At 41.9% G+C, this 23,549-nt stretch overlaps 2 protein-coding genes across 6 annotated transcripts in view; one reads left to right on the forward strand and one right to left on the reverse strand.

Annotated features, from left to right (window-relative positions):
- dock3 (dedicator of cytokinesis 3) overlaps nt 1–8,225 on the forward strand; it is a 42,176-nt gene extending 33,951 nt beyond the window's left edge. Inside the window, exons 41-54 of one of the 4 annotated variants that reach the window (XM_037279740.1) lie at nt 165–306; nt 575–741; nt 1,710–1,796; nt 1,909–2,088; nt 2,154–2,237; nt 2,625–2,741; nt 3,349–3,491; nt 4,089–4,230; nt 4,327–4,408; nt 4,575–4,690; nt 4,787–4,871; nt 4,938–5,060; nt 5,145–5,227; nt 5,761–6,363. In XM_037279740.1, the coding sequence (XP_037135635.1) occupies nt 165–306; nt 575–741; nt 1,710–1,796; nt 1,909–2,088; nt 2,154–2,237; nt 2,625–2,741; nt 3,349–3,491; nt 4,089–4,230; nt 4,327–4,408; nt 4,575–4,690; nt 4,787–4,871; nt 4,938–5,060; nt 5,145–5,227; nt 5,761–6,363 (2,154 nt within the window). Of the gene's footprint in view, nt 1–164; nt 307–574; nt 742–1,709; nt 1,797–1,908; nt 2,089–2,153; nt 2,238–2,624; nt 2,742–3,348; nt 3,492–4,088; nt 4,409–4,574; nt 4,691–4,786; nt 4,872–4,937; nt 5,061–5,144; nt 5,228–5,760 lie in introns of all 4 variants that reach the window. The other 3 variants (XM_037279749.1, XM_037279724.1, XM_037279732.1) reach the window with 3 other exon arrangements.
- A 992-nt stretch (nt 8,226–9,217) lies between these two features.
- The window catches only part of pcbp4 (poly(rC) binding protein 4), a 42,027-nt gene continuing 27,695 nt past the window's right edge, over nt 9,218–23,549 (reverse strand). For both annotated transcript variants that reach the window (XM_037277530.1, XM_037277538.1), the window contains 7 exons: nt 22,232–22,306; nt 20,328–20,399; nt 18,070–18,111; nt 17,924–17,999; nt 17,196–17,245; nt 12,302–12,471; nt 9,218–10,165 (listed from right to left, as the gene is read on the reverse strand). In XM_037277530.1, coding sequence (XP_037133425.1) covers nt 9,820–10,165; nt 12,302–12,471; nt 17,196–17,245; nt 17,924–17,999; nt 18,070–18,111; nt 20,328–20,399; nt 22,232–22,306 — 831 coding nt within the window. In that variant the 3' untranslated portion in view covers nt 9,218–9,819. The remainder of the gene's footprint in view (nt 10,166–12,301; nt 12,472–17,195; nt 17,246–17,923; nt 18,000–18,069; nt 18,112–20,327; nt 20,400–22,231; nt 22,307–23,549) is intronic.

Here is a 23,549-nt window from a genome sequence, read left to right on the forward strand (position 1 = left end):
CACCTCAGTCAAATAAGTTTGGACAACCCCACTCGAAACGAAAAGAACGTTTTGCATTTGTATTTTAAAATATTTTTTAATATTTATAAGCTCATGGGTGCTGTTCAAGATGTTCCTCTTCTTCCTCAAGTTGCAAATGCGACAAATGCTTTACCTCTTTCCAGAACAAAGAGTTTGTCTGTCGTGGCTATGACTACGAACGGCTGGAGGACTTCCAGCAAAGGATGCTGGGAGAATTTCCGCAAGCCATCGCCATGCAGCATCCCAACCAACCCGACGACACCATTCTGCAGAGCGATGCACAGTGTATCCCACTCACTGTACTGTGGCCTTGTGTTTGTCAGACAGTGACTCATAGAAGGAATGTCATATAATAAGAATTCCAATATATAAGATGATATAACCCCTTTGCTATTTCTTCCCAAACTGGAAGTTGAATGATGAGAACGGTTTCCATGTTGCAATATTTATGGATCTGACTGTCTAAAGAGGACAGTATATCAATACAAGTAATAGTGTAATGTACTTCCTGCCTTCCTGCCTGTCAGCGTGTTCCTTGACACTCAGCTTGTAGATTTGCAGATCTATGCGGTGACACCAGTGTCAGATATCTCAGATGTGCCTCAACTGGAACGCGTGCCCGAGAGGATCAAGAGCTTTTACCGCATAAACAATGTCAGCCGCTTCCACTATGACAGGCCTTTCCACAAGGGCCCCAAGGACCGCGAAAATGAGTTCAGGGTACGGTGAGGTTGTCGTGCTCAGAATTTAGATGTAGCACTACTTGAAACAGAGAATGCTCTCGCTCTTTTGAGTGAGGCCCAGTTGCTTCAAAAGTAGGAAGTGACACCTCTCTGTGGTCACCAATGCAAACTGCAGCGGCAGTGCCTGACCGTGAAGAAGTGCTGTACTCAGCAAAAATGACTAGCGCACAGTACATCATCTCCTTTGATATGCAAGAAGGCTTTAATCCATTTCTCAGAGAAGACAAACACAATCGATTTGGAAATTTCGATGATGATTAAACTCACATAAAAGAAGAATGTGAACCACAACAGCACGACTACGAATTAGATAACATATCGATTTGAGCTATTTTGATTTGAGAGAGACAACAGATTGTGAGAACCCATTTTCATTCGCAATGCTGATCGAAAATAAAGCAAGATACATTTTTCAAAACAGAAAAAGTGTATATTTGAGATTAGTCATGAAATTACACAATTAAAGTCAATTATGACCAATATTAATATTTATTTTAACCATCACTTTTGGCATCAACTGCAGTGATGCAATGTAGCAAGAAAATTATTATAACTGGGAAATTAAGACAGCTGTAGTTTTGGACAAAATGTAAAATACAAAAAAAGAGCTACAGTCAGTAGGCTTGAATGTAAATAGCATTTTTATCAGCATTCATTTTCAAGAAAAGAAAGCACAATTGCTAAATGATCATTCAGACTTTATTCAATTTGGATAAGAATTTACAATCATCTCATTTTATTTTTTTACTTTGGGTTGCTCGTGCTTCCTACCTTGAAGTTCAGAAACTGCATGTTTTTTGGAGAACACATGGCACAGTGACCTAAATATGAATCCAAGAGCGCATGCTGGCCAACTAATGTGGGGTGCTCAACAGGACTGCTGCCCATTTCTCCACTATTACAATTTTTACTATTTTAATGCGTGGTGTCTGCTTATTCCAACAGAGCCTGTGGATTGAGCGAACAACTCTAATCCTCTCCCGCCCTCTCCCGGGCATCTCTCGCTGGGCCGAGGTGGAAAGGAGAGAAGTGGTGAGCAACGCGTGTCGCATTTACTTGAACTTTTCTTGAGGATCAATAATCATTATTCTTCTGCTCCTCAACTCAACTAAATGGCAAAAAAAACCTATACCTGTACTTGCAGGTGGAGGTGAGCCCTCTGGAGAATGCCATCTACGTGGTGGAAAATAAAACCCAGGAGTTGCGCACTCTGATCAGCCAGTACCAGCACAGACAGCATCACGGCAACATCAACCCGCTCAGCATGTGCCTCAATGGGGTCATAGACGCCGCGGTGAACGGAGGCATCGCCAGATACCAAGAGGTAGACACGAAGCACTGGCTCATGCGTGGAATTGTCCTGACTATTGACACCTGCCTCTTCAACAGGCATTCTTCGACAAGGACTACATCAGCAGTCACCCTGAGGACACGGAGAGGATCACCCACCTCAAGGACCTGATGCAGGAGCAGGTCAGAATTTCTAATGTCAAATAATGCCTAATCTAAATTTCCTAGTTTTCAAAATATCTTCTTTTTTATTGATCAGCCTGCAAGAAAATGAGTGATGTAGGAGAGTCACTTTTGTTACAGGCTCATTTTTCCAAATTCTGCTTCAATAACAGGTGCAGAAAAAAACCCTTTCTTTTTTAAAGTGCCAAACATTAAACAAATAATTTTCAGTCATAGAATGCTAATCTTTTATCTAAAATGAATTTGATAAATGTTATTTTAATGTACAATTAATAACTTTAAACATGTTGTTACTCGACTGAAAATGACATCACTGTTGCCCAGAGCTCAGGTAACGACCGATCAACAATGAGTGAAGTATCCCTTTAAATACCTTTCTTGCTGTAGGTGCACATTCTTGGAGTGGGTCTAGCTGTTCATGAGAAGCTGGTCCACCCGGAGATGCGTCCACTGCACAAAAAGCTGGTGGACCAGTTCCACATGATGAGGACTGGCTTGCACCATGTGAGTTACAGCTGGAACAAATTGACATTTTCATGCCGTCATACTATATTGGCTTCTCAGAGGGCTGCGCAATTAATCCGTTTTAAATCATGATCACGATTTTGGCTGCTAAAATGAAATTACCCAGATCGTTGGTGGTGTTTTTGCTGATCAAGCCAGTCATGTCAAAAGAAGAAAACAACTGCAAAGCTCAGAAGCATAAAGGACATGAGTTAGGGTTTCAAAAAGTATCATTATCTATTGTCTGGACTTGTTTCAGATTCAGAAATGACATTAAATAAGATAATTGCATATTTGTTAAATTAGCCCTTGTTTTATTTTAGCATTTATTCTATTATGATAATGCATTTATTTTAAAGTTAATTTTTAACTGAAAACTGTATACATTTTATTTTTGAAAACTTGTTCAGCAAAACTGTTTTCCTTAACATGAATAATTATGAATCTTATTAAACAAAAATACAAAAATATTAAACAAAAAACAAATTATGGCTATCATTTTGGCCATAATTGTGAAGCCTTATAGTGAATTAACGCATTAAAAAAGAAAAACTCACTAATTAGCATGTTGACACTAGCACGTGAGCAGTATAAATATTCAGAGTAGTATATTTTTGGGACACAGCAGGGTGTGCCCGGCGTGGATCGATTTGGCCCTGCTGGCTGCTCCGGGGTCAATTCTCCCAGAGGTGTCCTGTCCTCCCACAGCCACATGAGCCCCGAGAGTCTGCGGCTCATACACAGACACAGGTCAGTTACCCAACACATACACATATACAATCAAGTCTCTCCTGGTATTCGGATGAAGGGTTTCAGAAAATTTCATTGACCCTTAAAATGGAACACAGTCGTCCCTTGCTATATCACGGTTCACGTTTTTCTGATTTCGTGCATCGTGGGATTTTGCTGTGATTATTTTTTCCACACGCGCTGTTGCCGCTGAATCATGTAAGCAATAAGTGCGAGCAAGGAGGAAAGAGTGTGTAAAAGGCAGAGAATGTCCAAAGTTTAAGATCATTTCACACTTGATAAAATAAGCTCAAGTGCAATGTAACTTTTGCAAAGGACAAGTGGCTTAATTTCAAGGTTGAGCAGCTTACTTTAAACATTTTTGAATTTGGATACAGTCACTATTAAATATTGTCAGAACGCAATGTAATCCAAGTACCATAATATTCAAGTAATGTAATGCATTTTGTTTAGTTTTAGTTACATTTTGCAAATATACTAATTAAGACAAAATCAATTCAATCAACCATCAATAAAATCCAATGTATTTATAGGACAGCTGTCTATAGAACAGAATTTAAGTCCCAGATTTGCTCTTTATCCATCTGTCTCCTGCAGCCCTCTGAACCTGCAGGGTTTGATTCGTCACTCGTCCTCCTCTCTGTCCTCTCACACTTCGAGCGAGACAGGGCCGGTAAACCTCGCCATAATGACAGAGGGTCTCATGGGGGAGCACCCCGAGGAGTCCATACACATGCAGGTAATGCTTGAAATGCAACAAAATGACTCTGACTGCACTTTCTACAATTTAATTTTGAAAAACTTATCCTGTGTTATTCTCATCCATGCTTCACAGCCGAGCCCTTCGTCCTCAAGCCTGAGCTCGATACGTTCCAACTCCTCCCAAATTATAAACTCTGCTCCCTCGAGTGCCAGAGGTATGTATGGTTGCCGATTGTGGCTTCATGATACCTTTGCATGATATAGTAGTCTATTGTATGACATTTCACAATGGGAACAAATAAACTTAAAAGCGGAACTTTTCTGCTCTGGCTGCTTTGGTAGCCTTTACATTTCACATGTACGGATTTTTGTATTTTGCAGGCTCGCCGTCCTTGCCTGACAAGGCCAAACACAACCGGGAAGTGATGATCCTGCTGCCATCTCATCGCGAGCGGGTCAACAACTCTCTGTACTACAACTTGGCGGAAAACGGACAGGTAGGACGCAATGAGTCCAGATCACATGAGGGACAAACAGCAGACCATTTGAGAAAATAGCACAGCCGCTGACACAATATTTGTCATCTTGGATAGAATAACCACATGCAGCGTGCCTTACTGCAACAAGTCAGCCCCTGCAAGCCGTGTACGGATCCTCACATGACTCTGCCGGAGAAAGGTGCTTGCGAAATATTTGTGCTTTGTGTTATTTGCAAGCAAGATGACGCCTTTCTACTGCCTACAGTGTTTCCCAATGCTCCCGGCAGCTGGAACCTGGATGGAGAGAACAGGGACCATGTGTCCTACATGCCAACTTCGACTGGAGGTGTAATTATGCCACCCATCCCTCCAAGATCTTTCCCACCAGGTACGTGTCCCATTTACAGCAGCGATCATGCTCAATCTTGAAAAAGATGCTTCGTCATGTCAGATTTGTTTTTTCTTCTTCTAGGACATTTCCTGATGCAATGTGACACATTTAACCCGCAAAACAGTGACCCTCCACCTGCCCTGCCTGTGCGTTCACTTCGAAAGGTACAAACCCGGGATGGGCATTATGCATATATTAGACTTAGACTTAGACTTAGACAGAACTTTATTGTCATTTTGTCAACACTAGGTGTGTACAAAACGAAATTTCGTTGCATACGGCTTTCAACAATGTAGAGGTATTTCGGCTGGTTAAAAAGTGACATTCTATATAAAAATATGAAATAAGATAATTATAAAGTACAAAGTGCATATATTCATTCTCTACGAAATTATAAAAATATTTGTGTGTGTCTGGAACACGTTAATTGGATTTAAGTTATTTCATACGATTGGTTTTAGCATTTTTGGAATGAATTAATTCTGAACACTACATTCAGATTTTTATTCGTTTTTTTTTTAATTAAACAAGGTAAAAGTTCTGTCATGATTTACGTCGGTGTCATATTTGGATCAGAAAAAAAGCTATTTCCATCCTAATCAATACACCTTTGACATGAGTCACAATGATGAAGTCGCGGTGGTTCTCCAGGGTTGAGTAGTTCTTAACACGTGCCTGTTTGTCTCTCTCCCTCTAGTCGCCCCTCCACCCAATTCCCGGTTCCCCCACCAGCCCTCAGTCAGCTTTGGGGGGCAGTAACTCCACCCTGTCCGGCAGCGCCAGCAGCGGCGTTTCCTCCCTGAGCGAGAGTAACTTCAGCGGCCAGTATCCTGATCCGGGCCCCATCAGGAATGACGCCTTGGAGCCCCTCCCCAGCCACCTGTGGTCGCCCCCCGATGAGTACCTGGCCTCTTCCTACCTGCACATTCACTACGGCACCCCAGAAATGGAGTCGGTGGACCCGGTCCGCCCTTTCCACTACCGCAGCCCCGCCTCGCACCCTCACTCCCACCCTCACACGCACGCTCACTCGGGGCTTGACGGCCACTCCCACGGGCCGGCGCCTCATCATCACCCACCCGTCCACGGGCCCCATCACATCCCCTATCGCAGGCCCCAGCCCCCTGCCATCCCGCCCAAACCCTACCTGCGGGAGGGCTGCATCCCGGAAGAGGATCTGCAGCCTCAGCCCATTCCGCTGCCCCGCAGGATCTTCCACTCCCCCCACGGGCACAGGGACGAGCAGGGAAAGCATCCCTGGGAGCAATGCATCAGTGAGGAGCACGAGGAGGCGCAGTGATCCCCATCTTCCCTTCATGCGCACTGCGTGAAAGTAGTGGGGAAATGTCCGACATGAAAGCATGTTCCTCGCTGTGTTTTTAACTCAGTGCGCATGGGGGCGAGGGCGGGGCCGCGTGGCTCGTTTTAAAAAGAAAAAACGAACAGGAGCCGCTGACTAACGGGCCAGCGAAAACATCTTGATTGTACACAGTTGTACAACTTGTCTGTGAGCATGTTTTCCATTTGAGAATAATTCGACAAGCGTTTTGTGAAGTCTAGCGACCATGATCATGCCAGTGCAGGATGAACTCACAACGCAGCGTTAGGTGGTTGGCTATTCACAGTGAAGTGACTTCTGCTTTCAATGCTTCACATCCAGGAATTCTTATTTTGATAAATTTGCTACATGATAGTGTTTTCAAAGGCTTCATATTGTACATCCATTACACTGTTAAGTGCTCCTTAATAGTGACTCATGACTGGAATGACGCTCTCTTTTCCGATAAGACGTCGAGCAGGTTGCGAAGATCGGACCGCCATCTCAAGGGACTGACTACTCTCCATCCGTACCGTGCGTATGGAAACCCACGTGAATGTAATTCCAGATGATCAACTTGTACAAGTTGCAGACCTGATGATTCAGATTTTTCTTTTTTTGTCAAAGTGCTTTGATTTGAATCTTTGTTGTGGACCTAAAACGATACGTGGAGAGGAACGGCTATGGGCTGACAGGCTGCCTGGAATGAATCACTCCCAAAACTGTCAATGTGACTTGTTCTCAGTGAATGAAGGCTGGAAGGACTCTCCACTTCACACCTCTTGTCTGTCACGCTTTCTGCTCCCCTCTCCTTTCCTCTATCAGATCCTGTTAAACAGTGAGGGCTCAACCTGGATGATGACACTGTCAAGCCCCTGATCCACTCAGAAAGTGTTGCAATCGCCTACTTGCCTTAAGCGCAGTCACATACAGTTTGACCTTTCATCTGGACTCTAAGCTCTTCTCTGTGTTCACTCCCTTGACGGAAAAAAACAAATCCGCTTAGTGATGTTTTTTTTTTTTTTGCTTTGGTTTCGGGTTTCGGGTTGTGGTTTTGTTCGTAGTGCTGATATTTCTTATCCTACCTGCGGTTCTTCTCTTCTCGGTCACGGCCTGTTACGTACAAACCAATCGCGTATCAGACAGAGAACAAGCATTTGTTACAATGCAATGGCGAAGGAAGGTGATGTTGAACTTTTTCCTTTTTTTTCCCTTGGTGTTTTATTTGGCAGGTGGAGGCTTCGTGTTACTGTACATTGCATCTCCAGCTGACTAGACAACATCTATTTTTGTATGTGAGATCATCAGTGGTGTGAGCTTCTTTACAAAGGGCCCTCGTACTGCACGCCTTGCTGTACTTTGTATGGAAATGAGCCTGAGGTTAGATATAGACACCGTGCGAGTATCGACGGAGGAGGAGAACTATGGAATGAGTCGATACTCAAACCATAGGAACAATTCCGATTTTCCAATGTAAATTCTGTTACTGTACATACAGCGGTATTGTGAGATATTTTTGAGAATTATTGCAGACACCCCCGAAAAAGATTTATTGTTGTTTTCGTGTATATACATGTACTCCAGAGATCAATGTAATTGATAAATATCTATAATCAGTGTTTGAAAAAGGAAGAATCCATTAGACTGTGGGTGTCTCCACCGTTCTTGACTATGAGTCTCATATAAATAATTTATACACTTTTCAATGTGCTTTCCTGTACATATGGTGTTAGCATGATCGGACAGTGTTTGGTTGTAAAAGTGGTTTTCCTACTCCCATAACTGCTGTGGTATGGAATTCATTCACAATACCAAACAATAAAGACAATCTTTTATCAGCATCACCAACTGGCACCCACTTTGTCTTTGCATGGCTAAGAGAAGTAGCCTGGCCTCACCAGTATTGTTCAAATACTTTTGAGTTCCAGAAAATGGGCTGTAATTTCTATCCGTTCGAAGAATTAAATCTGAAAGTCTAGAATTCACTCATTGTCACATCTACTAACAGAGGTAGAGATCATTCAGTCAAAATATCCACTAGTCCCTCTCCAGAGCTGCAGGGGGCAGAGATAAAAGAGGCACATCACTATTCACCAAACTTCTTGTCAGATGACAGGGACGGCCATATTGCCTACAGACCAGCATGTGAGCTGGGGGAACAAACCAGGGAAAGCCTGTTCGTGAAAGAAAGAAAGAAAAAGCTTCACAAAGAAAGCAAAGACAAACAACCCAAAGAGACTCCTCAGTTCCTGGTCACACACAACTGGTAGGAAATATTCTAATTCTGGTTAATGCTTAGTTTGTTTGAAATGTTTGGTTTGAGTTAAAAGCTGTGTTTATCTGAACTTTGAGTGGCTCAATCAATTTGAAGTATTCACAAAGGCAAAGTGGATGTTTATGTTTGGCATATGTATGCTTATGTTTAAACACTCAGGTAAGTTGCTTATTTACTTTTACTTATGCTTCATATTTTCCTGGTCACCTCAATGCTTGCCATCCAAAATGGATTTGGTCAGGATGGTGAAGCCAATGAATGAACTGTCAATATAGCAAATAACATTTTTAATGTAGATATTTACATTAATGGCTTGTCAGACCAAAAAGGTTTTATGTTGTGCATTGCTTCTTTCGTCAACTTCTGCCTGTTAGCGTTGTGTAAAGTGATTCCCAAACAAGTGACATTTCTGGGAGGTGAATTTCAGAAGATTTCTGGACCCCCCCGTATCTGGTGAATTGAAATCTTTTTGTGACTCTGTCAATCTAGGAGATGAAGAAAATGTATTCCACTGTTGAATGCATCCTGTGCATCAAGGACAAAAAAAGGACAAAAAACACATCAGGAAAAAGAGACTTTTAATACATGTAACAATGCTAATAAATAAAGATTAAACGAGTGCACAATCAAAATAAAATCCAACCAAATGAACAAAATACTGAACGGTCAAGTACGGTACCTCCAAAAAGAAAATCCCCCCAGACATTTACAAATTTTCTTAAAAACTTCCAGAGGCAAACATAGACATTGTATAAAAGCATCTTACAGTAGAGCATTTTGTCATTTGATTATAGTACTTTACAAATTATTGAAGGATAAATACTTATGGCTGACCTCCAACATGAGACGCACATGTGAAAAGGTGTTTCCACATGTGTCTCTCAGATGAGCTTCAAGCCCTTGTACACGTTTGAAAAGATCGATAACAGTGAAGTGACGATGACGGCGGCCCACCAATTGACGTGAAACTCACATTTGACTTGTATATCTGTAAATGATTTTGAAAAGCTTTACTCTGTTGGTCTCTTCTCTGTTGGTGCATCGCAGAATCAAAGTCAAGGGCGTGTCTGCCCCAGGATATGGCTACATCAGGCGTTTGCGGGAAGAACACTCAACTTCCGTCCTTCCGTCGGCCCCGCGGTTGCGGAGGCGCAGAGGCGTCATCAGTAGGGCGCAAACTTCTGTCTCTCTGGCTTTTTGATGCAGTTGGCTGAGGAGATTTTGGCCGTGTAGGCCGCCAGAGTGGTGTGGGACGGCGCCGCCGTAACCGCCACGGCCGGGGCGGGGCCGGACAGAGTCAGAAAGGGGATGGACTTCATCCCCAGCAGGCCCGAGAGGGGCACGGCGCCGTAAGGGGCGCCCATCATGTGAGCCGGGGTCAAGGCGCCCACGGTGGCCAGGGTGGGAGCGGGCGAGGCGGCCGGGGACGCCGGCTGAGTGAAGGCCATGTTGAGGTCGACGGGAGACGACATGGTGGAAGCCTGGGCTGTGGATTTGGCCGTTTCTAAACTGCGAGGGCAGACGGGAGGGAAAATGAAGACATGCGACAGAGTCTGCATTTGAAATGTAGACATCATTGACGATCGTGTTAAGTTAATCATGGCGGACCCCGTTGCCATCACGAGAAGAAATTGATTCATTCTGCAGCCATAGTTGATCGAACTGAAAAATAAGTGAAGGCTCCAAAAGTAAAACTGAAAAAGTGGCGCCTTGAGTGTTTAATTTGGTCTTTCACCACACTCAAATTCTTCCCCATTGTTTTCCCATTGCAATGAAATCCCTCGAATCTGTTCCGGCCTCTCTAAAAACTAAAAATAGTGTGATGTTAATGTGATTTTTCACAGAAACTCCTTTTTAAAAGCATACATAATTGAATACAAATAGAAAGTCAGTCATACTCTCTTCTTTAGTTCTGCTGCTCATTCTGGTGTTCGAGCCTTGGCCACTTGCAGGCAGTATAAGACAGACAGACTGATTGTACTAACTAGAGCAGTGGTTCTTAACCGGGGGTGCACGCACCCCCTAGGGGTGCGAGAATGCTTCCTAGGGTTCGCGAGGATACCCTGGGGGAAATTTACAATTTTTCGGGGATAATGGTCGGGTAACCGAAAAAAGTGAAAAATTCTGGAAATCAAGAAGTCATTGTGTTGGCATTAGGGATAATGCTAATTAAGCCTTATAGCTATAAAGTAAACCAATTATTATTCTAATAATTATTTAGGGTTAGGGTTAGGGGTGCGAGAACTGGTTGGTGAATTGAATGGGGTGCGAACAAGGAAAAAAGTTAAGAACCACTGAACTAGAGGATCAGCTCCTGTCTCTGCTTCTCAGTATGGCAGTAAAATTGGTTGTTCTTCTCAGAGGATAAAGAATATATGCCTGTTGATATTATTACATGGTGTGTCAACATGTTTCAGCATGGCCGCCAAATAGATGCTAACTGTTAGCCTGTGTGCCTATGGAGTTTCCCATTGTATGTTAGCATTGAGGAAGCAGAGGCTAGATGGGGACTTGAAATAGAAGACTATGTGAGTCCTAACAAGCAAATGTGTACTCCTCAAAAAAAAAAAAAAATATATATCAGAGATGATTTATCCAATTTTCTTTATGCTTTGAATTATCACCAGACATATGGGTGGGCAGGCTGATGATCTTGGCAGATTTCACATGCTGCGTGCATCTCAAGCTGAGGGAATGCTCTAGATTTTTTCTCTCGCTCTATCAAAGTGGTAGAGAGGCATGCGAGAGTGCCAGCATCTCCCCATCAGTGTTCATTAGTCAGGAAATTGCAAGAAAATGCATTTATAATCCTGGTACACGCACACACCATGCCTTGTCTTCAAGGCTTTCATTAAAGTGCCAAACATTTTTTTTTTCATTTCCTACCAGATGAAAAGCAACATATTTTCAGTCCAGTAGTCTGGAGTCGCACATGTTTTCTCAGGGGAAACTATATCATTATTATTACATTATTTGATCTAATAGGTATTATTCTGTACAGAAGCGCATTTCAATTACACCCACAAAAATATTTTCACATTATTGTGACATGATGAATGTCATGTTTGTGATAAGTATCACTTTTCACATAATACCTTCAAATTGTAATGTGTTAATTTGTATTAATAATAAGTTTGATTTCTGCATTTGGCCAAACAAAACAAAGCAGTATCTTTTGGTTCAGGTCACAGCTACTATCTAGGTATTTTTACAATCGTTTTAAACATTTGACTTTTTTACAGAACAGTACAGTTGCGTTATGTACATAGTTACTTTACTTGCCAACCTTCCCTAGTAAAATATGATATTGAACTTTTTTTTATGATGTGGCAACAATACGAATCCATACCTTTTTGTAAAGTTCTGTTTTTTCATTCCTTTTTTTTTAGTCAACATCTTACAGGGCTTCGTGATCTCAAGTCATGGTTGACTAACTGAGTCATACAAGATGTGAGCTACATTCTAATATTTCTTTCCATCAAAAACCGCAATACGTTTGCTCTTCCCCTGGGGGTTAATTACCGGTCAAACCAGGACGTAGCTCATTATCACTTATGACTACAGGATGACCTTTGACCCTTTTAAAGGGATGCACTTCCCCCCAGGCTTTCCCTGCGATTCATTCAATTACGTGCTAGCCCTTACCAGGACGTTATGAGGTACTGGGCCAAGTTGATGCTGACTGGGGTTCCTGTGATGGTGACATGGCGGTCACTTGTCCCGTCCAGTTGGCTGCCGATCTTGATCTGGGCCCCCGACACCTGCCTGATCTCGTTGATCTTAGTGCCCTGACGGCCGATGATGGAGCCGATCAGCTAAGAGAGAAGAAACAGAAGGGAGGATTGGCATGGAGGACGTTAGTACAATCATAAATTAATTCTTTGTTCATTGGCTTAATGACAAGGATGGCAACAAGCGTAGAAAAATAATAAATAGGAGTAAAATGTCACTCTCTAATGTTCTACTTATAAAACCATCCAGTAATAACATAATAAAATAGAATGTAAAGAATTAAACAGTTGGTGCAGCATGATTATTTCAGTGCAGCTTCTTCTACTTGGCCACCAGGGTGCAGTACAAAAAAGTCAAGCAGACACAAACCAAGAGTTTTACAATTGCTTTCATGTGGCCCTGTAAAAAGTAGTAGTAGTTCCTTTCACAAAGGGGGAAGAATGTGTGTATTGATAAATTGCTTGGTCAACTATTTGCATTGATCAAAGCGTTATAACTATTTGACCGATTAATCGGCCAGCCATTTGATTTACTGTTTTGATGTTAGAGCTAAGTTGAAATAAGATGTGAATCTTTGCTATAACAGTCAAATACTATGCCTGTAATTCATATCTTTATAGTTGTAAGCGATCAGGGACCAGAAAGAAGAGTTATTTTATTCATTGTATTTTTTTTTTCCAAATCGTCCATTTAATTGGTTATCTGAATTTTATTCTGTCGAATATTGGAATCAGCCTAAAAAAAATCAGCTTCGGTCGGGCCACTGTTATAACATTGCAAACCAAATGTTATTCATGAGCCCATCTATGGACTTTTCCATTGTTTATTAGCATTAAGCTAAAGTGACTTTAATAAAGTTAGGTTGCTTTAAATGCACAATGTGTACTTATTTTTGTTTGATGTTTAGACTTCAACCAGAAGTACGATTAAAGATCTTGAAGTCAATTTATTATTATAATTTTTTTTTTATATCTGCCAGACTGCTGCTGCTCGTTGAGAAGTGTGTGGACTTGAGCTCACTGCCACCATACAGCGCTTGTGTCTCAAATCTACAGAACAACGGCTCGTATTGTTGGAAATGTAAATTGGGTCATATGAAGGCGCCACTCTACTGTCTTCTAGGTCCACAATGATCAGTGTATCCATGGTGGACAAAGACTGTAAATCCAACAAATCCCAATTGAAACCTATGATGATAAATCAAATTGGCAGACAAAAGAAAAACCACTTCAAGTATTGCAATAACATTGTTTTTCCTCAAGTGAGTTGCTCATCCATCCATCAATCATTCATGTCAAAAGCATTTTTTTTTACTCTTCCGGGACTTGGCTTAATTGCCTCTGAGTGTGCATGGGCGAAAGAGAAGACAGAAGGCACATTTGCCTCTCATTAATCTGAGTAGCTAAAAGGTTATTGATTTCTCCGAGTGGCGGCGACTTCCCAAACCAATGCAGAGAGACGCATCTCCACACTAATGGAAAACATGATGGAAAAACAACTCAAATATCTATCAGATGTTTCCCCTCAGCCGGAGAAGACAACAGGAGATTGAAATTGCGTCGACCTCCAAAATACAAGTGCGCATGTGCTGCGTTTCACCCAAAGCGGAGCCCGGCTTACGACTAACAATAGAAATTCAACAGAGGGTGTGTATCAGCTCAAGTGCAGGGTCTCAGAGCTCAGTGGCAGATATACAGCCGGGTGGGGGGAGCATAGGGTGTGTGTGTGTGCGGCTGGCTGTGGGGTAGACAGTGATGGAGTACTTGTAGTATGTGTGTGTGTTGGCAGCTTAGCGGCGGCTGACGCAGAGGCTGAAATACACAAACACACGCGCCGCCCATGCCGCTCTTGTTCCTGCGTTTGGCATTCCTTTCGAGAGAGGTAAGCGGCCTGTCGGGCAAAGTCTGATTTGTCACATAGAGGCCAGCTTGCTCTGTCTATCTGGCTATTTTGGGCTTGGGTGGTTGGAGGGGGGGCACACAGACCATAGGCTGCCTAAAAAGAGTCACTCTGGAGACAATGGCCAGCAAGAAGTCCAAATCACAGCTAACACCTCCACCCACTGAGACTCGCAATCTTCTCTGGCCTTTCACTACAGCTGTCAATAGACGCCAGCTGTCATCAGGTTTGGTGCAAATGACGGTGGCATTCTTTGGAAAAGCTCAAGAGCAGCGATGAGCAACTGGCAGCCCACACTCCGAGCGGCCCTAGATTAATTTTTGAAAATATCTATTTTTTTCAGAGTAGTTTAAGTTGTAATACCGGTGTTCACAACTAGATGGCAGACATTGCACACCAGCCCCTCCAACCCAAATCTGTCAAGAACAAAGCACAAACAACAGCCCCCGCCCAATAACCATTGAGAGCTCGTTGGAAGTACATGAGGGCAATTTAATAAATTTGTACCCTCCAGAAACGCGGATATATTATTCAACGCTTGACAGTGTTACAAACGCACATGATGGGTTGGAGACGCGGCTGTTGTGACAGATGGCCGACTGACTCACCATGTAGAAGGACGCTTTGGGGACAAACTTTACTGCCCTATACTGCAACGTGTTCATACAACCGGTTTATTAATTTCAGGATGACATGAAGGACATTCAGTATGATATTAAATTCTGTTAAGATCTTTGAGTTGATTTTATGTGTAAATGTGCATACAAATAAACTGACATGCAGTATTTTGTCCCTATTTAATTTTTCTCACACATCTGGTTTGGAAGTGTGGAGTCCGTTGTAATCCCCACCACAGGCACTGATGGAAAAACTGTGGCCCATTCGGGCATTTAACTTTCCCAGTCATGCTCGAGAGTGTACAATATGCTTGGCGTAAGCGTATTGCTGTCGTATACAGTGTGTCATCCACTTCCTGCTGAGCTAGTCATCGGAGAGGATGCAGGAAGAAGGATGCGATGGCGGTGTGCGCAGCCGTTTCTCTTCTGGCAAACTCTTTGTAGTGCTTAAGTACGCTATCCTGTTCACCATGTGTAAGCACTTTCTCAGTGCATCGGTGTTCATTGCACGGAGCAAATTGTGCGTGATGGGGGCCGGGGGTGCACGGGGGCGCCATCCTCCCTATAAGTCCTCTCTTCTGGAACAATGGGAGCTTACAGCTGTCCCTGTCACATAGAGAACTAGTATCCCTCATTCCATCGATGCATTGTTTTGCTCACTGTGGGGATTTACTCCAAAAAACTAAAAATAAAAAAACCTTCAGACTATTTTACAAATGTCGCTGAAGGTCTGAAGGTTTGCAACTGTACTCTGCAAAACAGTGCAACCAGGAGTCATCAATCTTGCGATTGTTTTTCCTCTTCTCCTTTGGACAGTGAGCAAAATGATCTTTTTTTTTCTAGAAACACGTGGAAGGTTAAATGGATGTAGGCTAGAATTTACAGAGCTTTTCAAGGGGAAACGTTGGGTAGCTAAACAGAGATGCCTTGAGATACAAATTGAATTATTTAAAACTCTACCTCAAATGAGATTTCCCTTTTGAAATGGATGAAAATAACATTCATTCTTTGCAGGCCTCACCCTTTCCAAAAAAAACAAATTGTAATGAGGCCAAACAGCACTCTTAAATAGGATCAAAAAGCATGAAACAGTTTTTGTCACACCGCATCAATTGAATGGGGCTACATCTGGTGTGCTTGCCTTGGCCATATGGGGGCAGTATAAGACAGACGGATATACATGACCTCCACTGAGACATTTACGGTATAAATCCAATTTGAGTTCCAAGCAATCCTGCCTGGATGCGGCAGCCAATCATATTGCAGCGGGGAGTGCTTTTCATAGTCACGCTTCTACACAAGCGTAAAGAATACACTGCATAAAGGAGATTACTGTTATTGTCTGTCTATGTGTTCTTGCTGTACCGTTTGTGTTCAGTCTGTTGCCTGAAGGGTTAAAGCACGACAACATACGTAGATGCTACAGTATTTCTGTTAGTGTCTTTCAGTTGTTTTAAACATTTGTTTTAGGTATGTGTCAGCATATATATATATATATATATATAGGTGCAGTGAGCTGTAATTTAGATCCAAGTGCAAATAATCCCTAATTCTTCACTTCAAAATATCCCCAGTGACCTTCCAGTTTGCATCTGCCAAAAAGTAAACTCTTACCCTTTGAAGCTACTTATTTGTGACCCAATTTCCAAAGATTTATTTCCTCAGATGAGATGGAGGGAGCTTGCAGCAGAGGATAGTCGGAGAACGAGTGATGCGGCAGCACAATGTTAGGTTTGATCCTTTCATGGGATTGTAAATGTAAAGAAACCAAGAAGACTCCTTCTTTAATCTTTATTCCCAAAGAATTGTGACCAAGATTATGGTCTTCTTCTTACGTTGGATAATGCGGCAGGTTAGGATTAAATTTACAAACTGAGATTTTTTTTCAACATTTATTATTCTGAATAAATTATGATGTGAATCAAAGGTCTGTAATTTGTGCGCTCAGATTGGCTAACTAAAGAGGGAAAGGATGTTTGTCTGCTTCCTTATTGGCTGTTTTGATAGCAGACAGTTTCTAAGTAGGTCAGGGAACATGAGAGGATTTACACGGCACTCGCAGGAGCCACTGGAAGACACTGCAATGCAGCCCAGACAATCACGCAAAAGGATCCGTATCAACTGTAATCCCTTTAACCTTGGGTTAGGCTGAGGTTAAAATAATGATCATAATTAGCAAGGAGCCTTGCGTGTGTTTTAAAGTCGCACCAGTCAGCAGGGAGTGGAAGTAGTGTTTTACGGTCAAATGTGAAAGAATCATAATAATAATAATAAAAAAAAGGGTTGCTTACATCATTGGGAATAAGCAGCTCCTGAGATGTCTGAGCGTTTGCTTCCATCCCTGATGAGAGAATGCACAAGAATTCACTCAACAATAAATGCAGAATTTAAATAATTATTCCTTTCATATTAGAGGTACCAAAATTAGACAATTACTCAATCCTCAAATTAATCGACAACATTCTGATATTCAATTAATCACTTAGGGCTATTGTTCATCTTAAAATTGTCTAAATCCTCTGATTCCAGCTGCCGTGCAACAATTCATGGATCGATTGTACAATTCAAGCTGTTTTAATAATCGATGAGTTGTCCAGAGTCATTGTTGAGGCTCAAACTGATTTTAGCCTCTCAACAGTAAACATTCTGATTTCTGTAGACCTTCATGAAAGCAAACTGATTATATTTGTGTCAAATCAAAATAAGACGTTTGCAAACTGCTTTTACCTTCAAAAACGATGCTCAACATGTTTTTTTTCCCCCTGACAATTCATAGACTAAAGCTGATAAAAACAACAAAATAATAATAATAATAATAATAATAAATAATTAATAATGATAATAATCTATCATGTGGAAAAATGGTATAATGGTAAAATCTGTATTGCCCAAGCTTTTATAGGCTAAACTTAATCATAAAAATATCTAATATGAAAAACTTGACCTATTTAAATTCAGCCATTTGAAGGCAGTTTTGAAAACTAAAGCTCCAATTGCTAGGCGATGCTGTGGTCCATACCAGGGATGATAGTCGAAGCGGGCTGGGCCACCTGATTGAGACTTTGCTGCATGGAGAGTTGATGGAGTTTGGCCAACTGCAAATTGAATACAAAGAGCATTGTCATGTGCGCACTAGTTTCTACTCAGCGTATTGCATCCACTCACCTCCGAGTGTGGAATGCCGTATTGGTTTTGCAAAGTGTAGGCCTGCAAGAGAGCATCATCCTGCATTAAATATATTGCAGCAATAAAAGGCAGCAGGCGGGCAATGACTGCGCACTCTCTTACTGGAAGAGCCTCGCTGCTCGAAACACACCAAAGTTGTCTTTTTTCCTTCCCAAGATTTTGCAACCTTTTGATTACATTACCGTGAGACATTTCAAACCACAAAACATATTTATTATCTCATCCACCGGCGTACTGTGCTTCACACATTTGAGTCTAGCTTTATTTAGCACACTTGTCTTTGAAAGATTTTGCATGTGGTGCCAAAGGTCTCTTGCCAGTTAGTCAAAGCTGTACATATGAAAAGGTGCAGTCATGTGGAATGTTGGTATTTTGCTCGCATGATTTATTTTGTTGTTGGATGAAAGGAAAGTCAAAATGATGGAACCTTTTTAGCTCATTGTGTGGTAAAATTCTACCATTGGGATACATTGACGGTCAGAAAAAGGATGGTCATCATGAAGCAATTCATATTTTTTAATTAATCAATCAATCGATTGATCAATCAGGAAAAAAATGAACAGAGTTTGCAAGCCTTTCGCAAGAGTTTAGAAACAAAAAATTCCGAGATGCTTCAAATATCCTGTATAGGATTTGCAAAGGGAATGGTCCCTTTTGATTGACACTGTTGACGGTCCTTTAATTACAGCATTGCATTTCATTTGTTCCTGGACCCTTTTCAGAACTCCCAAAACCAGAATCTGAAATCATCTTTCCCATTGAAATGAATGGAAATTACTATATGAATCCATTCCAGCTTCTCAAAGGGAAAGAACAAATATATTATGTGCATGTGTGTGTCCAAAAACCTTTCAAACAGTTTTTGGGGAAGCCTAGAATGGATTTTTGGCATTTCCATTCATTTTGATGAGCAAAGCCCGACTTGAATGCATGCCATGAAATGTAAAGCCACAAAAGAGAACCCCATGTTGTCCCAGTCCATCCATCAGCCCCCATGCCGGCCCCTCCCTACCTCGCCGTGTAATTAGTGAGGCTGGTGACTATGCAGGCCTGCATCAATATATTTCTGGTCAGAGCAGACAGCACTCAGCTTAACTCAATTCTGCCTGACGCCAGCAGTCTGCTTGCTATCAAGAGTCCATCCATGGCCATAAAGTGGAGATAAGAGCTTGCCCTTCAAATGCATCATTCATACCGCCTTTAAACTCTCAAGTACGAAACAATAAGTACCGCAATAATCTTGCTCTTTAACGCGCTATATCTACTCCCAAAACTTTTGTAACTTTGGGTGGGTTAGGGTTGTCAACGATAGCCAATTGGCGACTAGAATGTACTTACTACGTCAAGTGGCTGTAGCACCGGTTAGTACCGGTTAGGTTTTTAGCGCCGATTGGTTGTTGCCAATGACTTGGACTGACTGGGCTGGTCTAAGACAATGATGGAATGATGGCTGACAGTGATGTGCACTGGACTGGTTAAAAAACACTACCATTATGCACAGTTTGAACATTTCATTGAGTGATTCTTTGGCGTACCACTCGAGGGAGCCTGAGTACCACTCGTGATACTACTAATACCGCATTTTCAATCATTGTTCTCAAAACAAGTCTCTTTCTTGAGTATATTTTTTGCTACTCTACCCAACTCTATCACTAAACTCAAATCTTTTGACATTTTTATTTTTATTCAGAACTTATTTTTTTCAGCATCTGCATCAGATCTTTATTTCACTAGTGTCGGGCCAAAACCTCCCATGTCCAAATATTGTAAATTTTGTATTTTTTCACAACTCTATAAAATGGTCAGTCCAGTAGTCCACATGTCTTAATTTTCCCAATTATTGCCCATTTCAAAGTGTTAATGGTTTACCAAACATGCTATTTTAGGGTCCTTATGCAAAGTGATGATTTTGGAGGTACAAGGACACCCGCGGTTTCCTACTGTCATAGAAGAGGCATATTTCTCAGTAAGCTGCATGAGCAGGAAGGCTGGACTAAAATAAAAGTGGCGGCATCACGTTTCAGGAGGCTTTATAGCTCTTATGACAGGCTGGAACAATAGCTGCAGCTTCCACTCAGCTGTTGTTTTTAATGCCACATGCCAGAGGATGGACCGTTTAAATTTGGACCCGCCACCCGAGCTCCTCCGCAGCCCCCCGACTTTTGGAGACGCGGGCTTGCTTGTCGCGAGATTGTTTGATACTGAAACAACAAGAATTATTCTTAGACTTGACGTACCTGCTGCAGGTCAAGCCCACCCTGGGTGACTGAGTACAGAGGGTGGGGTGTGAAATCGGATGCTTCAAACACCTTGAAATACATGAGAAAAAGCAAAAAAATTCATTACCACTAATAATAATTCTTCTGATTGTGCATTACCAAAAAGTGTTACTCCAAATAGATACCTGCTGGCCGGGTGCAATGCGTGTATCAAATTTGGTGGGCTCCAGAAGCTACACTTCTGAGTTTTTAACACACCTAACAGGCTTATAAGAAATGACTCATCCACAGAGCCTTCCTTTCCATCTCCTCCCCATTCTCCCCCCGACAAGTAATACAAACATCAATTATCACTGTGCGGCCGTTATTAAAGCCATCTCTCACTGACCTCCCGGGTTTAATTTGAAAGCCCATTATGCGGGATATCGCAAACATAACACCATTCCGGAAAGCGAAGAACCGTGTCAGAATTGCTGACAGCTATGCCGAGTATCTGGACTCCGCTGCGGCCCGAGGAGACGGCAGGTCTCCGGTCTCCCTTGCTAATCTTGTGACTCACCCCATGTAATGGCAGGGTGGTTGTATCAGCCTTCTGCAAGAGCTGCATTTCAGCATGTACACACACACACACGCACTTAGGCTGTGTGTGTTGTATTTCTACTGAAAAACCAATGAAACTCTTGTAAATTGTTCAAAATGGAAAACCATTAGTGCTTGATTATATCAAAAGTATAAAAACTGTTATTAGAACAGAATATAACAGAACAAAACAGAACATAACAAAACCGAACAGAACTGAATCGAATCAAATAGAACCGAATCAAACTGAATCGAATTCAAATGCCTTTTTTTGTAGTAATTGCACAAAAGGCATATTCATTTTCACGTAGTAGGAATTTTGAGGGTAAGACAACAGTCGACACAATTGATTAAGAATCGTATACCCTGCCAAGTGTCTATTATTGTTGAAATAAATTATAGTGTCTTTCTCATGAATTCAACATTTCAGAACAGAAGATAAGTCTTGGATCAAAAACAGTATTTAGACCGCATGAGGAACAATAGCGGGAAGGCGAGCCATCTAGATTTCATTGTCTGAATGTTTAAAAAAATATTTCTATTATCATTCAGTCCATGTATTCCTTTTCTGCCCTGCTTATCCTCACTTGGATACCCAACTCATTTTATTTATTCGTTCTAATCAATTAACCAAAGATAAAATGCAAATTTGGAAGGTGTAAAGCAACAATGCTATGACATCACCTCAGTTCTCATCACACTGACTAAGCAGCCAGTCAGTTTGGGTTATAATCTCTCGTGGGCGTAAATCAGAAAAAGCATCCTGCTGCGCACTTTTCTGCCTGTGCGCATTCTCTTGTCTACTCAAATCTGTCATTTCTACACACCCTCAGGCCAGACAAGAACTCTGGATGGAACAACCCCAATATTTGGGTGTTACCGCCGACATTTACCAGTATTATAGATAATTATTTTATTTTTTTAATGCAGGGCCCCCGCTACCACAACAATTACAGTGGTGGGGATTGATCTTTAATCATTTGCTTTTATTTGCTTGTATGGGAGTCATTTTTTGACTTCTTCAGCGACACGTAAGGCCATATTTAAAGGGTACTTAAAAAATAAATTAAAATATCCACAAGTTTTAAGAAAACTCTGTTCCATGATTTACAGCCTGACTCAAATTTCCATGTAAAATGCCTGAACGGGATTATATGAGCCATATCTAGCAGTGTCTTCAATTCATTCTTGCCCTCAGTATTCAGGCAAAATTCAAGAGGAATATCTCATAGTTTCCCTATTGAGCATCACATCCCGTCATTGTGTTCATTAACATTCGGGTTGGCTGCTGAAATAAATCTGCTCAAGTGTGACTGCAGGTCAATGTCAATGTTCCTACTTACCTGGTTGCCTGCGATGAGCAGGGCGGCCGGCGACGGGCTCGGCCGATAGGGGATGGTGGCGCCCTTCGGGGGGGACTGAGGAGCCAAAAGAGAGGCCAAAGTGTAAACCTTTAAGGCGAAGCTACATGCTGCCAAGCAAAGAGGCTTCGAGAGCCGAAGTTACGTGCTGCGCCACATTAAAGCACAATAACAATTAATGATGTTCTAAACTGCTAATGAGCTTTTTCCCGGGTTCTTGTTTTTATTCTGTTCAAATTGGTCATTCATTGAATAACAGGAGCTCTGCAGAGGATGATAGCTTGGAGCTTTCCTTCGTCTTTGTGGGGAAATCTAGCATCCCCTCACGGGGAGACGTTTTGAGATAAAACTCTTCAAAGCCCGGCGAGAAAAGGAGTTTATACATTGTGCGCGACACGGTTTAATTTAGATATCTTATCGAGTTAACCATAGTGTTGATGGTGCCGTTTTAGAGGGGGAGGGGCCTTCAAAATTTGGAGCGTCTTTTCTGCTGGAGCAGCCACAGCCAATTCTTTGTATAATTTTTGCATAATTTAAATCTCAGAGCCCAAAGCAGGGAGTCTCTAGTACTGAATCCCAATGCAGCTTGCTTTGAAGAAAGCCACTGCAAACTGGATCAAACTAGCAATTAGTCAGTTGAGTCCAGCTGTAACACCGGAACAAAAAGGACTTGTGCGCTCCCATGAAGGCACAGGAGGGAAACTGTGCTCGGGGTTGTTTTTTTTTTCTTCCTTATCTCCTCTGCCGCTTCCTCAAGAGAGCTGTTGAGCTGGCGTCTAAAGGTGGACAGACTTTGCTGTGGGCCACTTTCTTTGCTGTCTTCTGCAGAGTCACAACCCCCCAGCTCTGACACGAGACAAAAACCTTTTGACTCCTTGTGACTCACCACATTTCCCTAATGTGCGAAGGATTCAGTCGTGTGATGTAGCATACTTGAACAACTTTAAGAGTGTCCGTGGCCTTTGAAAAAGATCGATAAATCGGAGAGCAAATCAAGATTGATAGAGAAAAAAAACATCCCTAAATGTGAATCTAATCTACATTACTACTGGAAACTGGGCAGCCAAGAGACACATTATGAAATGAATAGAATTGTTAAAAAATAAATGAACACCATTTCATGTAAATTGGAAATGGAGGTCAGCGCTTTGGATAGTGCTAGAAGGCCTGACGTCATACCACAGGTTTGATACATTTTTTAAGGATTTTTTATTTTTTAACTGTGTTTTCTCAGACAGTCGTCTTCACTGTGATGGATCATGGTCACGGTTACGTCATGTTCCTTCCCCGTGCCTCCATA

This window comes from Syngnathus acus, chromosome 2, assembly GCF_901709675.1.
Source record: "Syngnathus acus chromosome 2, fSynAcu1.2, whole genome shotgun sequence".
NCBI lineage: Eukaryota > Metazoa > Chordata > Actinopteri > Syngnathiformes > Syngnathidae > Syngnathus > Syngnathus acus.